The sequence below is a fragment of the Pleurodeles waltl genome, chromosome 2_2 (genome assembly GCF_031143425.1).
Source record: "Pleurodeles waltl isolate 20211129_DDA chromosome 2_2, aPleWal1.hap1.20221129, whole genome shotgun sequence".
Classification (NCBI taxonomy): domain Eukaryota; kingdom Metazoa; phylum Chordata; class Amphibia; order Caudata; family Salamandridae; genus Pleurodeles; species Pleurodeles waltl.
Genome location: NC_090439.1, coordinates 721,553,958 through 721,574,427, shown reverse-complemented (window position 1 = coordinate 721,574,427; position 20,470 = coordinate 721,553,958). Strand labels below are relative to the sequence as shown.

Here is a 20,470-nt window from a genome sequence, read left to right as displayed (position 1 = left end):
CCCATGGTGTTGTCCTGCCATCGCACACCTCTTTCAGCATTCCCCTCTCTCACCTTTCCTATTTATTTGAAAATATATATGACAACCTGCTCCCCCCATCCTCTAGCTCTATCTGGACTGCCCAAATTGCCCTCTCCACTCTCCAGGTGTTCTGGTGTTACAGTATTTTAGAGAGCAGGTAAAAGACACTGACAATGAGCTGTGGGGCTGTCACACAACTGCCGCTGAGCATAGCAGAGATCTGCTATTTCTGTTAGGAAGCAGGTAGGGGTAAGTGCAAATCACGATAGTGTAACTTCTCTGGCCCTTCTGTTGGGCATGTGAGCAAGGCATTGTTTAGGAAGAAATGGGAGGCTGCAATTCGCTCTCAGCCGTTCCAAGATCTCCCTCTGGTCTACAGCAGTCTTCCACCCATCGCACTATGTAGGAAGTTGGCTCTGTATGCACTATTTCAAAGTAAGGAATAGTATGCACAGAGTCCAAGGGTTCCCCTTAGAGGTAAGATAGTGGCAAAAAGAGATAATACTAATGCTCTATTTTGTGGTAGTGTGGTCGAGCAGTAGGCTTATCAAAGGAGTAGTGTTAAGCATTTGTTGTACATACACACAGGCAATAAATGAGGAACACACACTCAGAGACAATTCCAGGCCAATAGGTTTTGTTATCGAAAAATATATTTTCTTAGTTTATTTTTAAGAACCACAGGTTCAAATTCTACATGTAATATCTCATTTGAAAGGTATTGCAAGTAAGTACTTTAGGAACTTTGAATAATCACAATAGCATATATACTTTTTACATAAAACACATTTAGCTGTTTTTAAAAGTGGACACTGCAATTTTCACAGTTCCTAGGGGGGTAAAGTAATGTTAGTTCTTGCAGGTAAGTAAACCACCTACGGGGTTCAAATTGGGGTCCAAGGTAGCCCACTGTTGGGGGTTCAGAGCAACCCCAAAGTCACCACACCAGCAGGTCAGGGCCGGTCAGGTGCAGAGTTCAAAGTGGTGCCCAAAACGCATAGGCTTCAATGGAGAAGGGGGTGCCCCGGTTCCAGTCTGCCAGCAGGTAAGTACCCGCGTCTTCGGAGGGCAGACCAGGGGGGATTTGTAGGGCACCGGGGGGGACACAAGCTCACACAAAAAGTACACCCTCAGCGGCACTGGGGCGGCCGGGTGCAGTGTGCAAACACGCGTCGGGTTTTCAATAGGTTTCAATGGGAGACCAAGGGGTCTCTTCAGCGATGCAGGCAGGCAAGGGGGGGGCTCCTCGGGGTAGCCACCACCTGGGCAAGGGAGAGGGCCTCCTGGGGGTCACTCCTGCACTGGAGTTCCGATCCTTCAGGTGCTGGGGGCTGCGGGTGCAGGGTCTTTTCCAGCCGTCGGGATTTTAGAGTCAGGCAGTCGCGGTCAGGGGGAGCCTCGGGATTCCCTCTGCAGGCGTCGCTGTGGGGGCTCAGGGGGGACAACTTTGGTTACTCACAGTCTCGGAGTCACCGGAGGGTCCTCCCTGAGGTGTTGGTTCTCCACCAGTCGAGTCGGGGTCGCCGGGTGCAGTGTTGCAAGTCTCACGCTTCTTGCGGGGATTGCAGGGGTCTTTAAATCTTCTCCTCTGGAAACAAAGTTGCAGTCTTTGTTGAACAGGGCCGCTGTTCTCTGGAGTTTCTTGGTCTTTTGGAAGCAGGGCAGTCCTCTGAGGATTCAGAGGTCGCGGGTCCCAGGGAAAGCGTCGCTGGAGCAGTTTTCTTCTGAAGGAGGGAGACAGGCCGGTAGGGCAGGGGCCAAAGCAGTTGGTGTCTTCTTCTTCTCTGCAGGGGTTTTTCTGCTCAGCAGTCCTCTTCTTCGTAAGTTGCAGGAATCTAAATTCTTAGGTTCAGGGAAGCCCTTAAATACTAAATTTAAGGGCGTGTTTAGGTCTGGGGGGTTAGTAGCCAATGGCTACTAGCCCTGAGGGTGGGTACACCCTCTTTGGGCCTCCTTCCAAGGGGAGGGGGTCACATTCCTGTCCCTATTGGGGGGATCCTCCATCTGCAAGATGGAGGATTCCTAAAAGTCAGAGTCACTTCAGCTCAGGTTGCCTTAGGGGCTGTCCTGACTGGCCAGTGACTCCTCCTTGTTTTTCTCATTATCTCCTCCGGCCTTGCCGCCAAAAGTGGGGCCGTGGCCGGAGGGGGCGGGCAACTCCACTAGCTGGAATGCCCTGTGGCGCTGGAACAAAGGGGGTGAGCCTTTGAGGCTCACCGCCAGGTGTTACAGCTCCTGCAAGGGGGAGGTGATAGCATCTCCACCCAGTGCAGGCTTTGTTACTAGCCACAGAGTGACAAAGGCACTCTCCCCATGTGGCCAGCAACATGTCTCGAGTGTGGCAGGCTGCTAAAACCAGTCAGCCTACACAGGTTGTTGGTTAAGGTTTCAGGGGGCACCTCTAAGGTGCCCTCTGGGGTGTATTTCACAATAAAATGTACACTGGCATCAGTGTGCATTTATTGTGCTGAGAAGTTTGATACCAAACTTCCCAGTTTTCAGTGTAGCCATTATGGTGCTGTGGAGTTCGTGTTTGACAGACTCCCAGACCATATACTCTTATGGCTACCCTGCACTTACAATGTCTAAGGTTTTGCTTAGACACTGTAGGGGCACAGTGCTCATGCACTGGTGCCCTCACCTATGGTATAGTGCACCCTGCCTTAGGGCTATAAGGCCTGCTAGAGGGGTGACTTATCTATACTGCATAGGCAGTGTGAGGTTGGCATGGCACCCTGAGGGGAGTGCCATGTCGACTTACTTGTTTTGTCCTCACCAGCACACACAAGCTGGCAAGCAGTGTGTCTGTGCTGAGTGAGGGGTCCCCAGGGTGGCATACGATATGCTGCAGCCCTTAGAGACCTTCCCTGGCATCAGGGCCCTTGGTACCAGGGGTACCAGTTACAAGGGACTTACCTGGATGCCAGGGTGTGCCAATTGTGTAAAACAAAAGTACAGGTTAGTGAAAGAACACTGGTGCTGGGGCCTGGTTAGCAGGCCTCAGCACACTTTCAAATCTAAACATAGCATCAGCAAAGGCAAAAAGTCAGGGTGTAACCATGCCAAGGAGGCATTTCCTTACACACTAGGACTCTGGATCTACATCGACCCCATAGAACCTAGACAAGGAGCTATTTGCCACTTCTCAGCACTGTGACATCACAACAATAAAAATAAGTTTGCTATTTCCCTGATCTGACATTACAGCATTAACGTGCTGGGAACAGATATATTGACTTATAAATAACTATTTGTATTTTAGTTTGGAAACCAAGGAATGATCATAAACTATGGAGATTGTGTATATCATAGGCAGACGATAACTAGAGATTGGGTACACCATCAGAGTACACAAACTGAAGATTTAGTATACTATATGAGTGTGGAAGCTGCAGACTGAGTGTACCATAGTAGTGCATTAGTTATCTAGAGCTGTTCCTCTTACTGAAATATGGGACACAGGGTGTCATCCTAATGTGAGCTTGGAAAAGAGAACACATCATGTGATATAAGAAGTGTCAGTGAAATAGATTTATCATTGTGGGAAGCAAGGCAGGACTGGGAAGTTTTCTTGACAACGGAAATGCTTGCTGGAAGCCATATGACCTTCTGCCTAGGTTCTGTGATATAAATGGAAAGAGGAAAAACAACTAAAAATATCCCATTTCCAAGACATTTGTTCGCCTTTACCTTTCGATAGCTGGAGACTCTTCTTTGGATGTGCTCAATTTTCTCACTGCAAATGACATTGAATTTATGTTGGAGGTCAGCCGGGATGACCTCATTCAATGAATTCAGGCTATTACAATTCTCCACAAATTGCGCATCACTTTTAGCCAGAGCTTCCAGAAGCTTTTGAGAAGTAAAAACAGGAGAGAGCAGGGATATTAGTGACTCATGCAAAGCATTGCTTTTCCACGTTTTTAAAAAAATCATAAAACAACAAAACCAACTAATAAGCTTGAATGTATGCCTAACATACCAGCTTATCATGCTAACATGCATTTTATCAGCAGAAATGGCGAACCTTTCTAGGTCTGGCCTGACAGTGCTGATGTTTAAATGACCACTTGTTACCAATTGTTTAAGCTATACACTGTCCAGAACTGTATTTTTTACTCACCTCAATGTTGTCTGCTGTTTGGTGTATCATTCCACCTCCTTTGGCATGCATGCATTAAAAAGCAAGAGGGATTAATTTACACCTCACTAGAACTCTGAATAATCACTCATTGAATGCATAGTCTCATAGAGACGTTGTATACAGAAAATGATCATTTGTGTTTTTTTATTTTTCACTGCAGAATGCTTTTCTTCATGTTTACCAGGACTTAAAATGCAAGTGAGACCAGACCTTATGATTAATCCAGTGCTTATTTATATTTTGTTGTGGTGCACAGTATCAGAGTGATAATGGCAATAGGTCCCAAGGGTACGACCCATTGGCTATGTTAATGCTTGTTTTAAATGAGGTTACCTATAAACAAAGTAAATCCTTACTTCTCAGCTCTCTCATTCAAACCAGGAAGGGACCTGGTATGTGCAGCCTTATACAAAAGGCACAGCAATATGACCTGGATAAAACATTTAATGACAGCAATTGGATTTGTGATAATACTGCCAAAATATGATGGAATAGTCTTCTCCCTGTCACCAGCCATTCTGCCACATGCAAAACCGTACGCACAAAGAAGGTGGTCATTAGAAAACCCACTCAGAGAGAGTACTCAAACCGGGATGGAAAATGGCCTAAAATTCCACCTATTGAAAGTAAACGCCTAGAAAAATAGATTAAAATTGGCACACTTCAGGCATTTCTAATGAGCAGATTCACTGAGTAGTATAAGACCAGCACAAAGACAAAACACCTTGTACAGTCATCTAAAATAGGGTATATTTATCATCTGCAATTGCCCAAAGCCAAGTCTGAACAGCCGAAAAACCAGGCTAATTAAATTTTTGGGCAAGTTTCCCACCACACTACCTGCTCAATGGAGAGATCTTTTCCAGAGTCCCCGAATGCACAGATAAATACTAAGCAATGTCATGTTTGTTTGGTCCACTAAGTATTCATATTATATTTTTCTGAAACATACTCTAAATGGGAATTTGTTTCAGAACAACAGATACAAGCATTGGTAAAACCACTAGGTTTCTCCTATGTGACATTAATTGGTTTTGTCAATGTCATTTTTTACATATTGCACAGCAGTTGAGCTGCTGTGCAACATGACTTAAATTTAAAAAAAAGAGCTATGACGTGGTAACAGAAACAATCATCCCAATGAACTTCATGTTTGCGAACCTGAAGTTAGGGGCTCTGTCAGACACTACTTGCTTTGGGAACTGAACACAGGTAAAGATCTCCATCAGAGCTTTGGCCATCGCAGATGCAGTATAGGACAGTGTTCCAAAATATACCCTTATACAGTACGCAAGTCCTCCACCACAATCACCACATTTTATAGTAACAGCAGAAATTCAGGATCACAGTCTAATGCTTAGCAGCTAGCTGGCTCTCTTGACAGGCAAAAGTTCACTCAATCCGTGAGTCACCAGTTGCCTTGTAAGCCAATGCATCTTTTTTTTCCTGTGGCATTCCATTTACCAGATCTATTTATACACCCCAGTTCTTACAGATTAGTCAGAAATTTAGTCCCCCGACTTTCCTCCTTAATGTTTTATCTTTGACTTCTGACACATTTTCTACACACAATTCCTGGTTGTTTGGCAAGAGTCTGAATCATCTCAGCCCTTACCATTAAGTCTTCCAGTAATTTATTGGTCTGTCTCACTATTCTCACTGGGTCTCCTTTGCTAATGCCAATTTCATTCCATTGCTGACCCCACCATCCACGGGCAGCACTCTGTGGTACAACCAATGAATAGCTATCCTCATCTTAACTAATATAGTTCCCAGCCTGACAAACTTTCCCCCTCCATCCTCAGAAGTATATCCAACAAACATTGCTTTATTTTGGGCATTTGACTGATGTTTACAAAGCTCATAACCCTATGGGAAATCTAATCCTATTAGATGCATATCTGGACAATTCTATGTAATGTTCAGAAAATCAGCTTATTCTGCCTGGCAACTGCCACATCATGCAGAGTGTCCCTGAAAATCCTATTTAATTTAACAGGACTTGAGGATGTATTGTGGACATAGTTGTACTATATCATAGCCATAATCTAAACATCATGAGCCATTCTTTGTCAGTAAGATTAAGAGTCATAGCACTCTGTAGATATATTGAATAATATATGAAATCAGGTTTCTGTACCAGAGTTGGGGCAATGATATTGTCACTGTGTCTGTGGTGGGGCCTTCGGGAAAGTCCCTAGCTGTATAGGCCAGCTACTCATATTTGCATGAACTGTCCCATTTGCCAATCCCAAAATTGGCTTGTGTCTCTTCAGAAGTTATAAACCTTTTCTCAGAATATAAATATGCTAAGGTTGAATAACCTCCTAGCTTCCTGGCCATCTACTGCCATATTGTTGGTAATTTGCCTACATTAGTAAATACTCCAAATCAATATATCTAATGGGTGGGTGTTTTAGAATGTTCCTAACCACCTTATCCCATATTCAACAAAAAGGCCTGATCAAATAAGGTTAGTGTTTAGGTATTCAGGGACCACTCATCAACAGATTATGTTGCCTCTCTGCCCAATATGTGCACTCTAGTAGCCTCTTCTTCCACTTCTCCCTGTCATCCAACCAACGCACTTTAAACTCAAGATGAGCTGCAAGATAATACATTTGCATGTCTGATACATCTAACCCGTCCTTTTCCCATTCTTATTTCAGGGAGCATTTACACCAGCAATTGATTTAATATTACAAAGACTTGCCTCAGAAATCATATGTGTGGTCCTTTGCAAAATGGACAAACATTTTAGTAAAACACCATCTTATCCCGGGCTATACTGTCCGTTGGAGACATCAGGAGTGTATTCTAGAAGTTAATCAAAGACAGAAGACCATCTATCATTCTTCCTATGTTTAGTCTGTGGTTGGCCACTGCTTTCAGCAAAGTCCCAAATCCTAGATATCTGAATTCTGAAGTCACCCAAGGCATATCCACTCTATACGGTGCATCTGCACCCAATACCCTAAGCCTCATGTAGGAAATAATCTATATTTAGTATGAATAATATATAACTCCAATACTTCTCTAAATTCAGATAATGCATGTACAAGGAAAGGAGCTCAATACGTCAGGTGTCTATGATATACTAAGGTATCTTTAGCATATAGTGACACTACATGTGTGTTGGCCCCTACTTATATTCCTCAAAGTCTGGGAAATTCTCCTAGTCTGCAGGACAATGGTTCAATCACCAACACAAATAATAGTGGTGACAGAGGCAACCTTGCTTTGTCCTCCGTTCCATTCTAACAGTTGTGAAAGGATATGGCAGTTCGGACTCTAGCCCAGTGGTTCCCAAACCTTTTCAACCCGCGGCTCCCTTGACCTACTGGCGATACTGGCCATTGGCTGCAGCTCCCCATTATGTTTTTTTGGCAGGTGGTGGGATGTAAGCCCTGCCTCGTGAGAACTTTCATTTTTCTCCATGAAAATAATTGGGATGAAGCTGATGAAAGTATTATAATCATAGATGTAATCCTATCCTATCCACTGCGGAGCCCCATGCAGTGTAAACTGATTGGAGGGACACAGGGTTCTTGAAGAAGTGAGCTGTTATTGCACTGTGATGTAGTGCTGTTTAAAGAGGTCTGTCTTTAGCTCGTTCCTGAGCAGGGTTTCTGATCCCTTGATAGACACAAGATTGTTGTTTCAGATCCTGGGTACATTGATAGAGAAGGTCTGCTGTCTAGTTTGTTCTTTTTTGCACATTATTGCCTCCAGTCTGTTGGTACCAGGCTGTCCTTGTATCCTTGGCAGTGTGGTCATTGAGACTGAGGTTTGTGTCCAGGGTGAATCCAACTAACTTGGTGTTGTGTGAAAGTCAGGGTCTGAACTGGTTCATGCCGCAGACTCTGGTTTGGGCTAGTTATCGCTTGTTTTTCTTGGCAAATAACAGCCCCTTATGAGCTGAGCTTTAGATCACTGCTGAACATCCAGTTCTGAATAAAGGCCAGACATTGCTTGTGGTGTAGAATGCATGGAGTAGAGGACACTTTCAAGTAATATGACCTTTACCCAGCAGTGCCCTGTAAGTGCTAGACAGTAGCACTGATCTCTCCCTGTGGTGTACCCATAGGACCCCAAGACACACTCTCTCCTGCCACTAATGATCACACCTAACTCCTATTAATTCCCCATGAGGAAACTGGAGTAAATGCAAATAACATCTTCATTGAGAGTTCAATCGTATTCATACAAACTGTGCCCCTTATTGGACACACATAAATAAGCTAAATACACATCAGCTCATAGAAATTCACAGAAAAAAACAAAGGTAACAGGGACTTTATAGTTAGGTTCTGAATTTAGAGTTTAGGTTCGCATCTGTGAGTACATTACTAGTTTTGAAAGCTTTGTGAAGATTCGTGAAACAGCACCAAAGTTATTGGCAAAATAAAAAATACTTTGCTTACGGAAACTAGGTTCTAACTATAACTACCTACATCCATATATAAAAAATATAAATATTTTTTTCACAGTTCGTTGATGCCCTGCTGTCTGACTATAACCTAGGCTTGTCCATCCCTAACTCTCAATATAGGTGCGTAATAAGGTATCTTGCTTTTAACTAGGCACACAACAATCACCTTCTCTATATAGCCTTTTCCTATATCTCCTATTGGTGTATCGTTCAAGGCTGTCCCATGTGTCAGTGAGTTCTTAAGAGCTGTCTACTGTGTGAATTTCTGGGGGCTTTGAGGCAATTCCACTTCCATCTCTTTCAAAAGTTTTTCCTGCAAATACAGTGCTCGTTCAGGCTGTGTTTTTTATCCCACATGTTTTAGCCATGCATTCTTCCCTAAACACTACATTCATCACCTCCCACTCAGTTAATCTGCTGTCAGTCATGCAGAAATTATTTAGAAAATATTGAGTAGAGTTTCCTAAAGCCATTGAGAAAAAATCACATCCATAGCGTGTCATCAGATGAGACCATAATTGTGACAACCACTCTATCTCCAGTTCTACATTCATATTTGTGAGTAACTGAGACAGAAGTTTTGAAGTATAGACCCACAAAAACAGAACCAATTTTCAATCAACATATACTGTTTTTACTGTTCTTTAGGAAAGCTGGAACCATTTACTTCTTTATTAAGCTCTTCCAAAGCAAGGTGTCATTGCCTTCTCAAGCCACTGGAGCTAACCCTGAGAGAATGATTCATCTCTAAAATGTGTCTTGCGAGATCTGAGGCTTAACATTAATTAGAAGCAGATACCTATGTAAAAGCATTTGTTATGTAATTTACGCTCACAGCATAATATTAATGGAAAAGCCAAATAACTACATAACAGTGCCACCATAAAACTGGAGGAAAAGTGTTAGTAAGGAAAAACTAATAGAAGTTCCTTCCTGGCTGTGGAAAAAGTAACCAGGGTTGGAAGAGAATCCACACAAAAGTTAAAAATGGTGAAGCTCAGAAGCATTGAGTGTGAGGTTGTAGAAGGGTGGAGGAGAAAAGAGGAATTTGTATGCAAAGCGGAGAGCCTGAGAAGGAAGCTGGTTATGTACTTTTTAGGAACGACGGAAAAGGACAAGACCATGGAAATATGTTTTTTTAATGCAGAGAAAGTGAGTGGCACTAAGCAGGTTAGAGTGTGCTACTGGAAGGTGTCATATCTTAGTGGTTTGGAGCTGACCTACTCTAGCTTTTACACTACACAGTGTAGCACAATTTGTAAGTTTGCCTCTAGGTCTTCCTTAACTTAGGATAAAGACTACATGATTATCCAGTGCTGGGTGGCAAAAAGAAAGGAATAAAAAGAGTTGTGGAATTAGGATTTAAGAGAAATAAAAATGCACAAGTTTTAAAGAAAAGCATAGAAGTGGCACAAAAGATTGGGAGAAATAAGAAAAGCTAAAAGAGTACTTTATAAGGAAGGCCAAAGACGGTGGCCTCATTTAGATATTGGCAGATGAGCTACTCCGTCCTGTCCATCAATATCTAAATTCCATAGGGTATAATGGGATTGAGAGATAGGCGGATGGGATATCCATCACCGTTGTGACAGAGTAACTCGTCCGCCAATATCCAAATAAGGCCCAGAGTCTTGGGAATGGCGCAAGCAAAGAAGCAAAAGAGTAACCAGCCTAAGCAATAACAAAGCCTGAATATGAGAGATAAATAAATGGTTAATCAGGAACAGAATGAAAAAAACAGGACAGCTAAAGAAGAGTAGAGAATAGAGGGGCTGACTTTATGAAGGAGCATCTGAATGGGTTAACCATTATACAGAATTAGCAGGTAGAAAGCTAAAAGAGGTGGAGAGAGAGAGATGAAAAGCCAAAGGTTGGCTGTAGACCACTTGTTCAAGGATGAGTTGGAAATTCTTTGGAAAGGCTGCCAAGAAAACAATAAAATATGATTTCACCACATTTTACTCTTCTTTTGATAGCAGCAGGGTCTAAACCAATCTCCAAACATTCTTCCAGAATGCATATTTCTTCTAGCAACACATTTATAAACATAAAAACTGATTTTTCGAATCCAATGCCTTACAGAAAGCATTGGTTCAATTTATTGATGGATTTAGAGATTAACATGTTCTGAATAATACTATGGAACCATTTTAACAACTGTAAAATGATCTATGCAAGTTTTTCCTAACAAAGATCCAAACTATCCATAGTAGTCAATAGTCACTAGCTTACATACACTACCCAGAGAATTAATTACTAGAGTGTAAAGTAAAGACAACTTAATTTTGCCCCACTCATACAGCCCATATAGTGAACCAGTACCGACAGTACTGTTCTGGATTAACAAATGCTCATTTACGGGCAGCAATATTCAAAACATTAGTACCTGAACCCTAAACTGACCCTTTCGTTAGAAAGCGTGCTCTTTGTTATAGGATAAAGTTTGAATGAGCCTAAGAAAGGCCTCCACAGAAGTCCTTAAAAACCCTTTTGTGGACCCTGTAGATCCTTAAAGTTCATTTTTAACCTACAGTTTAGTACTACACTTTTTCAAACTCCTGTGAAATTACAACCCTAATCCTTGCTGGAAACTAATGACAAAATTGATTTTCTGCTGGTAGAGTAAAGGCATAGAACCAGGAATCTTTCAGAATTGTCACACTGGATTAGGTGAAATCCTTTTATGGTAAAAGAAAATGTGAGCCCTCTCATTCTGTTTAAACTATAACCAGTCTCTGCAACATCAGCCACAAGATTTTTCTATAAAGAATATAACAATTATGCATCATACACACAGCACGGGTATGGGCGAAATCAATATTTAGTGGCCAAGCTGAAACTAAAGTGTACCAGAACTCACTCATACACCAAAGGAAATATGCTGTTTCGCTAGATTCAACTCTAGTACCATTGTTTTAAATTTTACCCAATCCCACTAATAAAATGGATAATCATTGTGTAAACATTCAAAAAAGTTCATATTACCCTGCAGGATAAATCACATAGACGAATGATCCAAGATCAACTCTAAACTAAATGTTAATGAGTGACAAATGGATAGTTGAAGTGAAACCCACCTGTAACTGAGATCATGATATATCACTCATCTTGCCCTTATTATGAGCGTAATTTCTTGTAACATGCCTTAAACCATCTTCTATTGCCAAAAATTGAATTGCCTTTACAGAGTGTGATCTAGTTCTCTCTCTTAAAAATGTGCAAGTGGTTAAGCCTATCTTCTTGCACTGAAACACTGTCAGAATTATCCATAGCATTCCTGTTGTTATGATGATGGGCCCAATATGTGATTGCAGTGGTACTGTTAAAAACGGACAATAGCTATGTGAACGGATATTATTAAGACATTCAAAGGGAGATTTTCTGAATGTGATGGAAAATCCTTAAGGAAGTGGTGCACAGCTCACAAGAACAAACCCCACCCCAATTCTGGTGATCCCTACCTTCCTTCCAGTCAAGAAAAAAGTTGATTTTTAAAGGAATTTTTATCATACATCAAGCTTTTTATTGAACAGGGCCATCTTTCCTGACCAGAATGTTGAAGTGATATGTTCCAGACAGGAAAGTGGGAAAATCAGATGATTTATTAGAACAAACTCCTCAAACTTAATTGGTGATAATAGAATGACAATCTGTCTCAGTGCACGCAGCCATCTTCTGGAGAAACATACAAATTGAAGGCCACTTTGAGCTTCAAAATATCTTCAATATTTGTCTTTTCAGCCCGCAGCTCTGCAGGCCAGCTAAAGATGTTAAACAAACCATATCAATTGCTGTACCAATACGAAGGTCACAGATCAAAACATAACATAATATTATTTAACATATCCTAACATAAACTAACAGGAATTAATAAAACCTAAGTTAACAGAAGGTATTGAAATCAACGTTGAAATTAATTGTCTTTTCCGTTGGTTCAGAGCATTTTTGCAAAACATGTTTGATGTAATTATTATGCCTTAATGACTGTAAGAAGGCGTTGGAGGAGTATATATTATCTGATTATCAATAGCTCTTCTGATGGACAGTATTATGAAGAAGGTGGTGGTTCTACATTACAGGAATGAATTAACAATTGTCATTACTGGCTTTTTAGTGTCTTTGGAGATTAAATTTGCAAAGGTGCGCTATATCAGAATCTTGACTCACACTCATCCAGGTTACTTGGGCACACAGTAATATATAACCACAAATACATTAATATTGGAGATTTGTAACAAATGGCTCTGCGTATAGGGAGATTTGTTTCTCCCATCCCCCTTTCCATTTATCCCTTGCACCAAGGATCCTTCCATATCCAGGCAGCAAGGGGATCCAGTGCCAATACAAAAATCACGGGGGTCAGTGGGCACCCGTGTCTTCTTACCCTATGAAGAGCAAACAGGTGGGAAAGTGCCCCATTCACCCTCACTCGCGCTAGGGGGGTCTGGTACAGGAGTTGAATCCATGTGCAGTACTTGGAGCCAAATCCCAGTGGCCAGGGCTGTAAATAGATACAGCCACTCTGTACTGTTTAATACCAACCTGCTATCAAGCGAGAGCTCTACTGCATCCTCATGGCCTGGGGGCTTCGTCATGTGTAAGTTCCCGTAGAGACATCTGAGATTAAGTCTAGTGTCTCTCTTGGGCAGAAACCCTGATTAGTCCGGATGAATCACTGTTGTGATTACCGTTCTCAATCAATTGGCTAGGACCTTTGCCAGAACCTTGACCTCTGCATTCAGCAGAAATATGGGCCGGTACGAACTGCAGGTATCTGGGTTTTTCCCTTTCTTCGGAATTACTACTATAGTGACCATTCTCTGGTCCATAGGAAGGATCCCCCCTGTCCTAGCTGCTTGAAACATCTTCAGCATGTATTTTGCAGCATCTTTGGCCACGCATTTGTATAGCTCAACCGGTATGCCATTTGGCCAAGCTGCCTTCCCAGACCGTAACTCCTGAATGGCTCACTCAAGAGGACCCTAAGGGAGACATCTCTCAAGAGGTCTGCACGGTCCTCTCCAGAAAACATAGCCAGGACTCATAGAGCCTCTCATAGTACTCTGCGAACGTTTCGGCTATGTCCTCACTGGTAGTGTGTGACTCCCCTGCTGTGTCTCGGATTGTCACCACCCGATCTTTCCCCCTGTCTCTTCACTGGAACATTCTTGACCAAAGGAGTTAGGAGTCAAGAGGTTTTAGATCAACACAGTGTCAAAACTATTCAATGATGTGAAACCAACAAGAACACAGAATTGTTTGTGGATACCGATGAGATGACAGATCAGAGGGCCCAGTCAGAACAGCACAAGGCATTGAACTGGAACTGTAAATGACACGTCTGAACCCGACAGCGGAGAAAGAACAATCTAACAATGAAGCCAATGCACATGTGCAATATCACTAATAGGTGGAGTCCTAGACCTCATTACCCAAGGAGACTTCCTTAGAAGAAAAACAAGCTGTACATACCCCAGCCCAACACTAGGTAGGGAAAGTATGCACAGCAAGTGTATCTACAGCTATACATGCCACAAACATGTTTTTAGATTGTTTAAGTTTTCACACCGGCACTTGCGTAGCTGATATATTTTATTAAAACATTACCTTAGTTTTATTAATTGTGCAGTGCCCTGTTCACCTGCTCAAAATGAATACAACCATTGGTTACACTAGAAGCACAAGAACAATGAACATTCCAATGGGGGCTTGAGTAATTAGAATATATCACTTGATTTTCACTGAGTTTACCATCAGACAATATTTTTTAGAACATAACAACACTAGCTTCATAAAGCAAAAAAGGAAATGCGATAGTGCACAACCTTATTGAAACAATTTGTAGATATAAAACACATTATAAACATAAAATGTCTTATACCTTCGCAGTTAAGGTGAAAAATCCTTTTGGCTCAATCATTTTCTCCACCACATGGCACTTTATTCCAGCTGTGCTATCATACTCGTAAATAACCCCATACTCAAGATGAACGTTATCAACAGTCAGACTCACATGGTCCTTCTTCCCATCAAGTATTGCCATTGTGTGGAACTTATCAATTACCTCTGGAAGAAGAAAAGAAAAAGGTTGCACCAACAACTTCAGTCTTTCATGCTTCTTTTACAGAAATGTTTGTTCCACAGATGTGTTATTATGCAGAATATACATATTATGAGTAATAATATATTAGCTAAAATGTCCCAAATACATATACAGTACACATGTAAAGGCATACACTAACCTTATGTTGCTCACAATACTATTCAATGTAGAGTGTTTGCAATATATTTGAGCTTGTAACTGAAAAATGTTGGTATGTGTTGAGCTTTGGAACATATTATACTTCAGGCATGCACACTGTAATGTTTCAAACTAAGGGCTTCAGTTTAGCAGAGCTGGAGAGGCACTGTAAATGTGATTTCCCTGCTTTATTTAGAGAGGGAAGTGCTGTGTTTATACTGGCACAAAGCCTGAATATGAGAGATATGACTCAAAGTGGTGTCGCCTCACTGGATTGTGTGGAAAGGAAAAATAAAATGATAATAATGTGAAGTTATTATAATTTTATTTTTCCTGGGAGTAAATGGCGGGGCTGGGCTGGAGGGAGGGGGCCGGAGGAGGGCTTTTGCTGCACAACGTGCGCATGATGCATTGGCCAGCTGTGTTGGGCTGGCCAAACAGTCATGCGCACTTTGCATGTTCTCTACCCGGCTGTATTGCACAGCCGAGTGGAGAACTTGCACAGGCTCCCATTCCCAGTCTGAGTGGCAAATCAGGCCTTTCACACCACGTCGTGATTGGCTGGGAGTCTGTGTGTGCCAGGAAGAGGACGAGGACAGAGGGAGACAAACGCATCTTCCCTGAAGGGAAGCTTTAAAAAAATGTTTTATTCCCCTCCCCCATCCCGCCAACCCTGTTGAGTGGCAGTCGCCACTGCTGACTCAGCCAAAGTAAACATCTGATTAAACACCCCTTCAGACACAGGGAAAGGTGTTCTGACCACATTAAGGGTGGGGTTATAATCATAGAAAATTGTTTTGAAGCCCACCTAGCACTAGCACTGGCACTCAGTGAGTGTGATTCTCATGACACAGACTCCATCCATATCCAGATTACCATGCGCGATCGAGGAGCCTGTGATAATTCCACTGCAGGGATATTTTGGAGACCCCCTTCTGATTTTACCCAGTGTTGCCCATCGTTATAGGGGAACTAATAGCTCCCAATGGCCAGCTAGGAACCACAGACTAGAACTGCCTATAGACACCAAGTGCTTACTATGTTCATGCATATCACCTATTTGATCACATAAGCATCACTTATACTGTGAAACATTCCACACTCATAATGGCGACTCATATCAACTAGCCTTGAAAAAGTCCCAGGCCTGTGCGCCATCAAGTGTCCCACAGTATCTTGATGAAGTACGAAAAATAATCACGAAATTAGAAAACAGAGATATTATAATGTATCATACATGTACTTATTAAACTTGTCAAACCCTGGTTGTCTTTTTATTGTAAGTTAATATATTATGATTTAGCAATTTTGCTACTTTAAATTGTGATATTTTGCATCTATGTTTCCATAAAATTATATTTGAAGCAGTCATCTTAAATTATAAGCACTGCATTCATTTCTGTCTAAACATAGTGCTTTACTATTCAGCATCCTAGAAACCACCTTTAAAGGTTACTTCGGCTTCTTGAAATTATTTGTGTTTCAAACATTCTATTTCTTCTGCTTCAATAAACCCCTGAATAATCAGCATATAATTCATTTTTTAATACAATGTTTCATACCACACTTCTGCAAGTTCATAGGCTCATAAATATCAGGTGTTACCCAATTTCAATGGCACTCAATTTGCTAACCTTAGAAGGATGGAAGGTGGAGCCAGTCTTACAGGGATTTGAAATCATGACCTGCAAAGCACTGCATGTTCCAGACAGCTAACTACAGCAACAGTTAGGCTACTCATTGAAGAACCTTAGACAGTCCATATTGCTACACAAAGTTCCTAGTCATCATCATGAGATCTTGATAATTTGTGACCTTTGTATTACTGCTTTTTTGAACATATTTAGCTCCTTGATGTTCATGAACTGATAATGCCAAACAGTTGACTGATCTATTAATGGTCCCAGGGTGATCAACCTAATATTTTTCATAACACTTCTGATGTTTTTCAAAGAAATAATCTTCAAAGGACAACTCCAGACGGGTAGGACAAGTTAAGTAGGCCACCTTTAGACCCTTAAGACAAGTTCTGCTACAGGACTGCCCAGTTGTAGAGTGTGTTACTGATCTGCTTTTAGGAGATGTGTTCCTATTTATCTTAATCACTGTATATATGTTCCAGCATCACTATCTGGTTTAGGGCTTAAAGTCCCTCACCAAAAAAGTATATCAATATAAAAATGTGTCTACATATGTTTAGTAAAATGTTCCATAAATTCAGTCATAATGTACAATGGAAAAAGTGGGGTAGCTGATAGCTTGAGATCTCTTGTTTACCACTTCATTCTCAGTTTCAAAATATTGGTAGGTGACATATTAAATACTGGAGTTAAATTCACAGACGTTTTAAGTAAGATATCCAGATACTGAAAATTAAATCTTTGATGTAAGCAAAACAAATAATCGATTTACAAACCTGAAGAAGAACTACTGGAGGGATATTTAAAAAAATGTTCAATATTCAATAGACAATCATTAAATCACATAGCACCTTTAGGTAGGCCCCTACATTTACATTTCAAATTATGCTAATTCAAATTCTGTTTCTTACACAAAAGGCTTTATCTTTATATAAAGACAAGTAAAAGTTTTCTCACCCACTAACAAGCTGGTGTAGTGTAACCCTATCATTCCAAGCCTAATAGATTTGAAGAAGATGTTTGATTCAAACTTAGACTGTAAAATTGTACCAAAGTTAATTTGTGACATTTGTCTTAACTTCAGCTACGATTCAGTTCCTTCTTTTATGTATCAGATGCATACTTAGAACCATTCATAGTTGTTTGTGAATAATATTCAGCAATTCATGTGTGTGTCATTTAGTGCAATACTAATGATGCTCAAAATGGGCACTACAGACCGAATACTGAAATGGAAAAAGGACACATCATAGCAGGTTACAAATAAAAAGCAGACCTTCCACTTTTGAATCAAAAGCGTCTCCCCCTTCATCGCCTGAAGGCTTCACAATCGTTGGTTTTTGAAGGTCCTCCTGAGCACTTTCCACACTATTATACACCCACTGTATGGAATCACACTGTGAGGGGAGAAAACATGCAAGATAAATGTCCACTTGATGCTTTGAGTAACATCCATTTCATAGTATAACAATTTAGCAATATGCAAACAATAGTTCCTAGCACATCAGAGTAAATCAGTCATTGATATTACCCCAACAGGACTCACGACAGAATTGGGCTGGCCATACACAGCAAAGGAAAAGCGATGTACATTAGGGGCAGGTGATTTCTAACAGGACTGCTGGACTGATAGGTCCTCAGACTTGCCTTAGAGGCAGCACTAATAGAGTAGCACACTGTTATAGCAGACACACGCAGAATCTGCTACTGCTGCGAGTTGTGCCAGACTCAAAAGCACTGGAATATCCCATAAGATTCTCTTCAGAACTGTGTTATAAATACTATGTGGTAACTCTCATATCAATTAATATGTTTGGAAAATTGTGGTGTACAATAACTTGTTTAGCCCTATTAAAATGTAGGGGACTGTGCGGATATTTCCCCCGATATCCTCTAAGGATGTAGTCTCAATTTCTCTAGAAAGCGTCACAATCGAAGGACCTAATGGGAGATTAAGAACAATTTTCCATAATTTTTCAATCGCTGAATCATCTTTCTTTCCATAATCTTGATGGAACAGGAATTTGAAAATGGGGCAGTAATTGGTCCGCTGTTAAGAATTCACTCAGCATGTCTTGCTGGGCTTTAGTAGCATCCTGCAGCAACGACATCCATTAAAAGATGAAGGTGGCACTTCCAGGATATTTGAGTGCTTCTGTGTTTCTTGGGGAAGAAAGATGAACATGGGTGCCATGGCAACCTAAAAACGTTCTATTTCCTGTTGTCCAGAAAATTCACAGTAGCACCATTGGATGGAAAGTGGATCGGGAGGTTTATGCCATTGAAGGGCAAAAGGCTAAAGGGGAACTCCTTGCAATTGGGTCAGAGGTTGTCACAAATTCTTTTGCATTTTTGTCTTCAAGTACGAAATAACTTTTTTTCAATGTTTGGAGAATGATGTAATTTGGTTTTAACAGACTCGATAATCCAATTTGTCTGATCTTTTCACACCCAGATTTCCTAGGTGCAGGAATAATGTGCTTGATTTTACCGGCCACAACATCTGGCAAGTAAAATTGCTTAGGGATTGGGATTCCACTTCAGCCTGGCCCTGAACCTCAGCCCCGCTCAACCCTGCTAGAAAGGCACATAGGCGCATGTAATCCTCGCCCTTGTCAAGCCACATCCTACACTTCCCTCTGACCCCCTCCCCACTCTGCTCCCCAAGCAACCATAGAGACATTTTAAGTCATAGGCAAAGAGGACTCTGGCCCAGGGCCCCAACTTTTCTGGGAGCCCCTTGTTTGCAACATTCCCAGACTGTCTAGAGTTTCCAAATAATCATATTGTTAGCTTACTTTCTATTTTTAGCCAGTCCAGGTATTTTCTGGTTAGGTTCGGCAAGCACTTTAACCATTTAGATTTCACACACCCAGTTCAACTGCACAGGCTTATGCCTTTATGCTATTTGTGTGCAGTGGTAGTTGGCATTTTGTGCTTCCTTTGTGATTGCAACGACCTTGGGGAGCTGTTGCCAGACCAATGCAATCGCAGCCTGGGGTTACCTGGCTCTGAATACCAGGCCCATGCAGCTCAGGCAGTGCAGCAAACAAAAGCACTTATCAGAACCGTATGCCTGAACGGCACTCACAGACTAGCTACGTCACGCATTGTCAGTAGAAGGCTTGATTGGATCACGAGTCTGTCTGATTTTCTGGCACAGTCCAGCTGGAGACAGCTTTGCCAAGATAGGAAATGAGGACAGGCCAAGTGTCAAAGTGCGGCGAACAGCAACATTCTATGCTCCCTCCATGTCTCCACTGCACTGTCCAACTGGTGCAGCTACTGGGTCAGTGCGACCACAGTCTAGTGCAACTTAACTCAGAGCCCCGATCCTCATACAACTGTAACAGGAGTGCAGTCAACATACAAAAACACCCTCTATATGCACAGATACAAAAATGAGGCACAATCCAAGATTCGGCTATCTACTTTACACATCTAGTCGTACGGCTTCCCTGCTGCTGGCCAAAGGGAGAGACTGTTTGTTTTAGGGTTGGGCCCAGATGGCGGCTGTCCAAGGAAGAGGGTTGCCAATGATCCGACCATGGTTGCTGATGATGTGAAAGAGCTGAAAACGGATAATAAATTCAGAGTTGTTCTGTGTAGGGGACACTAAATTATGTTTGTCCCTGGGCTGGGGAAATTCTTAAGATGGGCATCCATGTGAAATTTTGCCCAGAACAACGTGGTCCGAACAGTTATTTCCTATCCACGGGATTAACATGTAATTGTACAGTACATGGGGCTGTTGCCTCACAATACCAGTGTGGAGTTTTTACCTTGTCAGTACAGTGCAGCTTGTAATCAGGGCATTTATGACATGTTGTCAAGGGGTCAGCCTGCAACTGATGTCTCATCCACTGTCTTTAGGATTGTCGCCAAAGAAGGCTGAATCCTCACAATCTCTGAAGTCTAGTTAACAAAAAAAAAGCTCAAGTGAGGCAAATAGAGCTTTTTAAATATGTATTTTCCTGCAATGTTTTCTCGCG

At 41.7% G+C, this 20,470-nt stretch overlaps 1 protein-coding gene across 1 annotated transcript in view; it reads right to left on the bottom strand.

Moving 5' to 3' along the window:
* PREX2 (phosphatidylinositol-3,4,5-trisphosphate dependent Rac exchange factor 2) overlaps window positions 1-20,470 on the bottom strand; it is a 1,096,481-nt gene that overhangs the window by 457,433 nt on the left and 618,578 nt on the right. The window contains exons 22-24 of the mRNA XM_069220299.1: window positions 17,755-17,875; window positions 14,479-14,663; window positions 3,712-3,873 (exon numbers count right to left, since the gene is read on the bottom strand). Coding sequence (XP_069076400.1) covers window positions 3,712-3,873; window positions 14,479-14,663; window positions 17,755-17,875 — 468 coding nt within the window. The remainder of the gene's footprint in view (window positions 1-3,711; window positions 3,874-14,478; window positions 14,664-17,754; window positions 17,876-20,470) is intronic.